Source organism: Ictalurus punctatus, chromosome 19 (assembly GCF_001660625.3).
Source record: "Ictalurus punctatus breed USDA103 chromosome 19, Coco_2.0, whole genome shotgun sequence".
NCBI classification, from domain to species: Eukaryota; Metazoa; Chordata; class Actinopteri; order Siluriformes; family Ictaluridae; genus Ictalurus; species Ictalurus punctatus.
Window position 1 is genome coordinate 12,618,892 of NC_030434.2, and position 10,235 is coordinate 12,629,126.

General features: G+C 38.8%; 1 protein-coding gene across 1 annotated transcript in view; it reads left to right on the plus strand.

Moving 5' to 3' along the window:
• LOC108280145 (proton myo-inositol cotransporter) overlaps window positions 1–10,191 on the plus strand; it is a 62,536-nt gene extending 52,345 nt beyond the window's left edge. The window contains exons 5-10 of the mRNA XM_017494925.3: window positions 3,213–3,376; window positions 4,125–4,245; window positions 7,602–7,727; window positions 7,959–8,077; window positions 8,286–8,438; window positions 8,965–10,191. Of these exons, the coding sequence (XP_017350414.1) occupies window positions 3,213–3,376; window positions 4,125–4,245; window positions 7,602–7,727; window positions 7,959–8,077; window positions 8,286–8,438; window positions 8,965–9,191 (910 nt within the window). The 3' untranslated portion in view covers window positions 9,192–10,191. The remainder of the gene's footprint in view (window positions 1–3,212; window positions 3,377–4,124; window positions 4,246–7,601; window positions 7,728–7,958; window positions 8,078–8,285; window positions 8,439–8,964) is intronic.
• Window positions 10,192–10,235: the final 44 nt, after the last annotated feature.

A 10,235-nucleotide genomic window follows, 5' to 3' on the forward strand; every position in this document is an offset into this window, starting at 1 on the left:
ATGGTGACACTGTATAGATGTAAGTACAATACGTCACACGGAAATGTATTATTTGGGCTAAAAATACACTAAAAATGATGGAATGAAATATGTGGCCAATATTAAATACATAAATATGATACAATTAAGGAATAGTATTGTCCCTTTAAAGTCCATGAAAATGTTTTTTTGTCTTTTATAGAAGAGTAAATCTGTTTTTCTTGACAAGCCAAAATAGTAAATTAAAAGTATGATAAAATAGCCTACATCCCACAAACGCAACGATTTTATGACCTCAATTTACTTCGTCGTATCTTGTGACTACATTAGGTTGTGTGCTGCTGGCACATGAAAAATTAATACAATTAAACTGCTGGAGCAAGTGCTATTTTATAATATGCCAAATAATGAGGGTCATACTGTTAAAGTAAACCAAATGTTCAGTGATTAATGTGAGAATTACAACTAGGGGTATTCATGCAGCAATATATTGGAAATATACTAAATTCCTACTAGATGTTTCTTTCAATGCTTACCAATTTCTCATTAATACATCTTTTCTATTTCCTATTGTAAAGTGTGTCTGGCCAGTTCAGGGGGCACGGTGGCTTAGTGGTTAGCACATTTGCCTCACACCACAGGGCTTGGGGGTTCAAATCCTGCCTCCCTGTGTGTGCAGAGTTTACATGTTTCCCCTAGGTACTCTGGTTTTCTCCCTGAGTCCAAAGACATGTGTTGTAGGCTGATTGGCATCTACAAATTGTCTGTGCCTTGAGTCCCCTGGTACAGACTCCTGGCTCCCCGCAACCCGGGGAGGATGGGTGGATAAGTGTATTATTTGTAGGATAAGTGATACAGAAAATGGATGGATGGAAAATGTCAGTTCACATTTTCTATCCCAGATTTTTTCAGGCTTAAAAACAAGCGCTTGTGTTTAAAAGTAGTGGTCTAGATGCTATTGAAATACTCTGTATTGGACACTTCTTCTGAAGAAAATCTGACAAACACAGGCTCTCTGCAGGTCATTTTAATAATCTCAAATAAGACGCCCAGAAAAATCAGCTTAAGTACACGCGTAAACCAAATGTAAATACAAGGAACTTCTAGATGTTGACTTTTGGACTTAAGTTGATAATTTTGAATAGAACCTTGTTTGGGGGAGAGAGCCAGGGGTTTCATTTTTCTTTGACAGTCTTAATGAACTGAATGAAATCTTAATTTTACTTGATCACTCTTTTGAAAAGGTTGAAAAATTACTGACTGGGTATTGGATCCTCCTCTGAAAATCCGAATAAATCAAAATACAAGTAATACTCTTAACATTTCACTATATTCAATATTTTAGTATGAATCCTCACATAACCTAGACATAATTCTCTCTTACCTGCAAGAAAGCTTTGGATGAAGGAAGCACATGCACTGTGAGAATGTGTGTGCTGCATCTTCTGCAATAGCAGTTTGTAAAGACTATGGGAGTATTAAATGTTTTTTTTTTTGTCTGTCCCTGATGGATGTTATTATGTTGTTAGCTTTGAAGGGCAATCAGTTTAGTGTGCATGCTCAATATGAATTGAGCATTTTAATCAATGAGGATGAGGTGAGTGTCTCTGATTGGCTAGAAAAATGAGGGAACACTGCTGAGGACAAACACTCATTAAAAAAGAGCTTTTGTTCCTGCTCATTTGTGGAATTATCCAATCCACCAATCGTGTGGCAGCAGGGCAGTGTATAAATCATGCAGATACAGGTCAAAACTTCAGTTAATGTTCACATCTAACCTCAGAAGTATGAGCTCAGTGACTTTGACTGTGGCATGCTTGTTGGTGCCAGATGGGCTAGTTTGAGTATTTCAGAAACTGTTGATTTCCTGGGATTTTCACACACAACAGTCTCTAGAATTTACACATAATTGTGTGAAATTCCAAAAAAAAAAAATTCTGTGGGCAGAAACTCCTTGATGAGGGAAATGGGTAGACTGGTTCAAGCTGACAGAAAGGCTACAGTAACTCAAATAACTACTCTTTACAACCATGTTGTGTAGAAAAGCATCTCAGAACACAACACACTGAACACTGAGGCAGGTGGGATACAACAGCAGATGATCTCATCAGGGTCCACTCCTGTCAGCCAAGAACAGGAATCTGATCACCTGATCACCTGAACTGCCCAGTTTCTACTGCCATGTGATTGGCTGATTGCATGAATGAGCAGGCGTAAAGATATTCCTAAAAAAGTGGGCGGTTTTGCTTGAACCAGTAACAAAAGAACAATTTCAAGCCATAGTGCATACATAATTCAAACACATAACTGAAAAATCTAAAGAGAATAGAAAATATGATGCAATGTAACTGTATTGAGAGTTTGCAGTTACTGTCTGCAGATACAGGGAACATTTCAGAGGTGTTTTCACTCTTGGAAATCACATTTAGTCCTGGTGAAAAGAAGTCAGGATTTTAATGATTTTATATTGATTATTTCCTGGTTGTAGCTCACAGAACTCAGGAAGATCTATCTGAGTGAACGCCTTCATGTTTATTGTTTGGAATTTATTCACAACTGTTTACCCAATGTATTCATAATTCTTTGCAGTATCGTTTTTAAATGTCCCTTAGTAAATATATGAACATTTCTAAGGACACTTCAATTTTTGGCTGTTGGTCGCTACATGGTAGTTCATGTAATTGTCAAGAAATCTGCCTAATTTATAGCCGAGTTTGTACTGAAGAAATACATCCACATAAAGAGTGTGTTTGATGTTCAATACAACAATGATTCCATAAGTACTTCAAAGGGTCAATGGCCACAAAGTTATGTAATGACTTAAAATGCCATTATGATAATCAATGAATATTTTAGTCATGTCATTTTTCTTTTAAAAGGAAATTTTTCAATTTACAATCTGTATATTAAAAATGGTCACTAAGCACTAGAGTTTTCTTGAATATAAATTTGAAAGAGCTTTGTTCTGTATATCATTGTACAAGTTTTTGAAATGTATTAAACATGCCAATAATTACTGTCATTTATGGAAATACCTGGTAACATTTGATTTGAGGTGTATTATGTGTTTGTGTATTAAACCAAAACACATACATGTATATCAAAAGTCCATCATTCATTAGGAATTAATACGAATTTGACACTTCCTTAGTTCTTTTGACCTCCTCAGGTTCTGCTGACACCAAGCTATGTTAGTATTTTGTTCAGGATTCCACTTTTCCCCCTTCCTGCAGGTACTACAGCGCCACCATTTTGCAGATGTCCGGAGTGCGGGATGATAAGCTGGCAATCTGGCTGTCCTCATTGACCGCCTTTACTAACTTTCTGTTCACGCTGCTGGGTGTGTGGATGGTGGAAAGGGTGGGCAGACGGAAACTGACTCTTGGCAGCATCGTTGGTGAGTACACACAGCATGTCTCACATCTGTTTTTTGCTGTATTGGTGGCTTAGAGACTATGAAGTATTTAAAAAGTGGAACATTGCCAAGCAACTGTGGAAACTGGAGACCTTGGTGATTAGCTAGGAGACAAGGAGTGATGAGAAAGAATGACTTTGCAGAAAAGAAAATGTTCTGCATTATCTTGTAAGTAATTTATGTTAAGTGAATGCCTGGTGTTCAAGGCTAAAATAAATTCACTGCGGGAATGTTGGGATTGATCTAAGATTAAAGGACCATTTTCATGAGCAAGTATTTGATTTTTTTTCAGTCATTTCATAAACGTACATACGAAATTCCCGGCATATGAAAATATATATACGAATTTCCCCCATTGGTCCTTATCTATCATGGCCTCCTAATAATCTCCACCCCTGATTTGGCTACATCACTCTCCTCTCCTCTCCACCAGTAGCTGGTGTGTGGTGGGCGTTCTGGCGCACTATGGCTGCCGTCGTATCATCCAGGTGGATGGTTGTTGAGGTGATTTCCCCCATACAATGTAAAGCATTTTGAGTGCCTAGCGCTATATGAATCTAAGGAATTATTACAACATTAAACAAGGTCATTTATGGAAGCACTTTTTTATCTAGAATACCTGGCCCATGTTTGACACTGTTTTATTTAATAAAAATTAAATGACTTATTGTGGTATCAGAAGAATATCTGTTCTATGCATTACTCCCTATGTTTCCTTCTCCCTGTGCAGGGACTTGTTTGAGTCTGTGTCTCCTGGCTGTTGGGTTCCTGCTCTCTGCTCAGCACTCTCCCCCTGTCACCCTTCACAATGCTGACCACGCTCTGGCCAACACCAGCTGCTCTACATATCTGTGAGTATAGTACTCGCTGGGCGTGTTCTTCTAGTCTTTTATAGATTATACAGGGTCTAGGGCAGAGGTTGTGAACTGGTGGACCACAGTTCAGGTGCGGACCTAGCAAAGTATTTCAGCAGACCTAAACAAGTACTGCCCATAGTTTAGCAAGTTTAGTTTTTAAACATGAATCAGTGCGTTCATAAACCTGCTATGTACAGTAGTAGATGCTGCATGTACAGTAGTTGCTGTATATCCAATCACATGCCAGAATCAGACCAGAAACTAACTACAGGGTGAGAGCCACTTGGTCAGAAAATGAGTTTTCACAGATTTTTCATTTTATTTACCTTCTGTGGTCTGATTAGCTTACTGAAAACATGTCTGTTAAAAAAAAAAAGTCAGAGAGGAATACAGGATGTTTAGAGATGATTGGACAAAGTACTTCACTTCAAGTTCAAAATAGATGCGTCTCATGTCTGCAGAGTCCATGGTGCTACTAAACAGGACAATCACTTCAAATTGTCTATACAGTTTTATATATCCATAAACTGATCGTCAATGGTTAAACATTAAAAACTAACTCTAGTCTCCATTCAGCCATGTTAGTTATTTATTTGGGCTTAGTGGTTAGCACATTTGCCTCACACCTCTGGGGTTGGGGTTTTCGAATCCTGCCTCTGCCCTGTGTGTGTGGAGTTTTCATGTTCTCCCTGTGCTTCAGGGGTTTCCTCCGGGTTATCTGGTAACCTCCCCCAGTCCAAAGACATGTGTTGTAGGCAGACTGGACTTTCCAAATTGTCCGTAGTGTGTAAGTGTGTGTGCCTTTGTGCCCTGCAATGGATTGCCCCCCTCGTCTAGGGTGTCCCCCGCCTCGTGCCCCGAGTTCCCTGGGATAGGCTCCAGGCTGTCCGCAACACTGTGTAGGATAAGCGGTACAGAAAATGGATGGATGGAAGGATGGATGGTTACTTATCTGGACCTTTGTAAATAATTTTATGTAACTAGACCTTTAGAAGATTTAGTTGAATAGCCCTGCTGTAGGAGGTGAAGCCAGTTTCAGGAGAAAAAGTTCAAACTTTACTTTCTCTGGAAATATAAAGGCTTGCTGCTTATAGTGTGCAAATTAAAATAATGAGGTAATTTCTTGCCTCTCAAAATTCACATTGACTGAAAACAAATGTTCTTTGCATGGATTTCTGTTAATCTCCTTACAACACAACTGAATCATCTAATCAAGGGTTGATTAGCTGACAAGTGGCATCAGGTGTGCTGGTGCTGCACAGATTGCTGGCTGAAATGGGCTAGTCTAGTGCCCAATCATGGTTTATGAATTATTTATCACTCAAAAAAAAAAAAAAAACACAAAAAACAAAAAAAATACATGCTCAGGTTAATCAACTCCAATCCTGAAATGGGACATAAGAAATGTGTTGTATTTTGCTAAAACGCCTTCAAGCTGAACATGACAGAATCTTTCCCTTGAGTCTGTGATGGATGTGATGTAAAGTGTTGTGTTAATGGACTTCCCTCTGTGTAGTAAATATAAAACATGGCCAGTGTGCTTCCTTTGGTCTCTTCATGCTGTTGTAAAAGGGCCTCCGCAGCATGTGACCCTGCAACCTGAAGCCATATCATCTCAGAGAGCGCGAGAGAGAGAGTGGCTGCTCTCTCTGTCCCAATTTATTCCCATACTACCCAGCTGCTGATACAACACTAGTTCATTATGCCATAATGGAGGCTGAATGGCTCTGCTGTCATCATGAAAACAAGCCAATCTGGGCAAGCATGTTTTCTCGTTGATGTTCAGTCCACTCTCTGCTCTGTCTCCTTTACATACAGGTGCATCCCAAAAAATTCGAATATCATGGAAAAGTTAAATTTTTTACGCAATTTAATTCAAAAAGTGGAACTTTCGGATATTCTGCATTCATAACACAAAGTGAAATATTTCAAGCCTTTTTTTGTTCGGAAATAACTCATGGAAATAAAAAATCCAGGATCTCACAGTATTCGAATAAAGAATTAATAATACAGAAATGTCAACCTGAGAAGAGCTCTAATCAGCTAATTAACTCAAAACACCTGCAAAGGTTTCCTGAGCCTTTCATCTCTCAGTCTGGTTCAGTACACACAACCACAATCACGGGGAAGATGAAAGTAAATGTTGCATTTCATTTGGAAATCAAGGTCCCAGAGTCTGGAGAAGAGTGGAGAGGCACAGAATCCTTGTAGCTTGAAGTCCAGTGTGAAGTTTCCACAGTCAGTGATGATTTGGGGTGCCATGTCATCTGCTGGTGTTGGTCCACTGTGTTTTCTCAAGTCGAGAGTCAATGTCTATCAGGAGATTTTAGAGCACTTCATGATTCCATCTGCTGACGAGCTTTATGGAGATGCTGATTTCCTTTTCCAGCAGGACTTGGCACCTGCCCACAGTGCCAAAACTACTAATAACTGGTTTACTGACCATGGTATTACTGTACTTGATTGACCAGCCAGCTCGCCTGACCTGAACCCCATAGAGAATCCATGAGAGACGCCAGACCCAACAATACGGACGAGCTGAAGGCCGATATCAAAGCAACCTGGGCTTCCAGAACACCTCAGCAGTGCCACAGGCTGATTGCCTCCATGCCACGCCACATTGATGCAGTAATTCATTCAAAAGGATTAAAGCCCCGATGAGTACTGAGTGCATAAATTAACATATTTTTCAGAAGTTCGACATTTCTGCATTATAAATTCTTTCGTCTAATATTTTGAGATACTGGACTTTTGATTTCCATGAGCTGTAAGCCGTAATCATCAAGATTAAAACAAAGGGAAAAAAAGGCTTAAAATATTTCACTTTATGTGTAATGAATATAGAATATATGAAAGTTCCGCTTTTTAAATTAAATTATGGAAAAAAAACACTTTTTCACAACACTCAAATTTTTTTAGATGCACCTGTAGATATTATGCTTGACGCAGGACGCATTTTTCTCAGATTGTTTTTACAAAACTTCTTACCACAGATTATTTCATCAGAATTTCATTGGCCAAGTAAGATTCACTTGTAAAAGTTTTAATTTTGTAGTGGCACTCACCAAAACTGGACAGAACACTGGATAAAACCATCACCTGGTCTTTTTCTCATTTTCAACTGTCAATATTGGTGAGTTAGTGCACCTCTGATTCCTGCTCTTGGCTGACATAAGTGAAACCTCATGTGGAAGTTGAAATAAGATATAAAGTCCAAATAACAATATAACACCTTGAAACAACATGTTATTAAGTCAGAATTAAAGACACAGCACATTTATTTTCACAATTTCTAGTTCAGAGATTCCGTACTCCCTAAAAGCATAGTCTTGTCCTCACTTTTGCTCCAGGTCATGTGAACTTTGTATGCTGGATCCAGGCTGTGGCTTTTGCTACCAGCAGAACAGCACTGCTGTGTTCGCTTCCTCCTGCGTGCCAGTCAATCAGGCCTCCACAGAGAGAGCAGCATGGGGCAGGTGAGTCATAATCGGCATCCGAGAGTGTGAGCGTGAGTTTGCCTTTGCATGTTGAGATTTTCCACTAAAGCTCAGCAGCATGCTACAGTGACATTAGATGAAACTAGATATCACATAATCCCCTTTCTTTTTAAGCAAGACGTGACTCATTTTCCCTTTTCTGTCAGAGTCGCAGTATTTTGTATTTATCTTGTAGTCTGCAAGCTGATATCACTTACAACTGTCCTGCAGGTGCTCCAACTCAACACAGTCTCCATATCACAGTTTTTGGGCTTATAATTTCTGCCCAACCTCCTACTCTTGGCTGGTTCTCCTGGGTCTTATTCTTTACTTGGCTTTCTTTGCTCCAGGTAAGAGGTCCAAGGTCAAAACCAGTTGATTTGAACTACTGATGTCCCATGTTGGATCAATTTAAACTAATATTTGAATACTTATTAGGTATAATTTACTTTTGATTTTCTCCCAGCAGTTTGTCCTTGGTTTCATTTTGGTTGTTTAGCTAAATGTATTTCTTACTGATTTTGGTTTTTAAATCCTAAACAAAAGCATGTCTTTTAGGACTGGGCCCAATGCCATGGACCGTTAACTCAGAGATTTACCCACTGTGGGCGAGAAGCACAGGCAACGCCTGCTCAGCCGGAGTGAATTGGACCTTCAACGTGCTGGTGTCCCTGACCTTTCTACACATAGCCCAATACCTCACCTACTATGGTACAATTATAATTCTAAATTAAATATAGGCCATAAGAGCCCAAGCCCTTGCACTCATTGCTGACACTAAAACTTGAAATGACCTACACTTCATATGATATCTACAGTAAGTGACAGATATCTTGGTGCGATAGTGTTCATGTTTGATTCATCACATATCTAACGTATTAGTTTTAAATTTTCCAAACAGTTCACACTAAAAAATATTTACTGTGGCAAGCATATGCATACTTTTAGGTTTTCACTCGCAGACATAATTATTGTTAAGCCATTTTTGGAATGTTAAATATTAAATTATATTAACATCCTACAAATCTGATCTCTCGTCATCTATCGAATATTCTGTCTCCCCAACTGCATTTCAGCTTTATTTTATATTTACAACTGGTTCATTTTAAACTACCATAGTTGTATGATCCTAAAAGAAGATTTAAATAGATTTAAAAAAGTCAATTTCTTGCAGTTCATTTTGCACTTATAGGTCTCATTTCTCAGCTTAGAGTGAGATTTCTCTGTTGTCTTCCAGGTGCATTCTTTCTGTATTCGAGTCTTGCTCTGCTGGGCTTCTTCTTTGTTTATGGATGTCTCCCTGAAACCAAAGGCCGCCGACTAGAGGAGATCGAGTCACTGTTTGAAAGCCGCCTGTGTTCCTGTGGTGCATCAGACTCAGATGAGGGCCGGCAGGTGGAGTACATCCGGGTTAAAGGATCAAATTACCACCTGTCGGACAATGATGGTTCAGACGTGGAATAAACCTCAGGTGAAAGTTCAAAGAACGTAGATCCTCTCTCAGCTCTGCACATGGCTTATGAAGAGAGTAGAAAAGGAATCACTTTTCAGCTTCACCCCACCATGACACCAGGCCCATCAGTAGCAGTCAGGCTGCATCTAACAAATACTGCACTTCACTTTAAAGGAAAATGGAACTGACATATCCAAACATACAAAAAAAACAAAAAAAAAAAACAATGCAAAGCCTGATTTTGTGAGATGTCATTTAAAAGTTTTTGAGTCGTGGTACACTACAGTTTGAAACTGCAGTGCTCACAGATACTGACAGTTTACTGACAGATGTTATACAACTGTTTTTGTGCTCACTACAGTAGAATGAGGTGTGCGCTATACAGAACAATAGTAATTCGACTATGGTAGTCTTAGGTTTTTGTGAAGATGCTAGGCTTTGGCATTGGCAACTTGTTCTCACCACAATGTTCAGTTCATTTCTGTCAACAGTATTTTCAGTTGGACAAATTAAATAGTTTAAATTTTGTAGCATGCCACACATGGGTTGTAACCTGGATTTTGGCTTATGCTGTTTCCTGGAGCAGCCCTTTTATCACAAAATTGTATTTATAGCTGAGAGTGTTGGAACTGATTAGTCTCAGAAGTCTATTTTAGATTAACCAAAATTATTTCTCATTCCTTTATAGTGTGTGATGACCTCCTTAATCTGTTTTTCATTATATCTGTACTCAACTCATACCCATGTTTATTATTTGACTCACTTTAATTTAGTCTTCCTTCACAGCCTTGTGTACAAATGGCTTTGCATCTCATAGCTCTCGTCCATGTAACAGAGTGGAATATGTTTTGACAAGTAGTGTAATATCCAATGTTATGTTTATATCGTACTGCTGTGAGTATACACCTTGGTAGTATGGTACACATAGAAAATTGCCAAGCAGATATATTGTGGCTATATGTGTAACAAAAGCAGTTGATGGGTATTGTAAAAGCAACAATATCAAGCAAACTAACACAAGCTTGTTTTAATACTATTACTGTTGAGTGTGTATT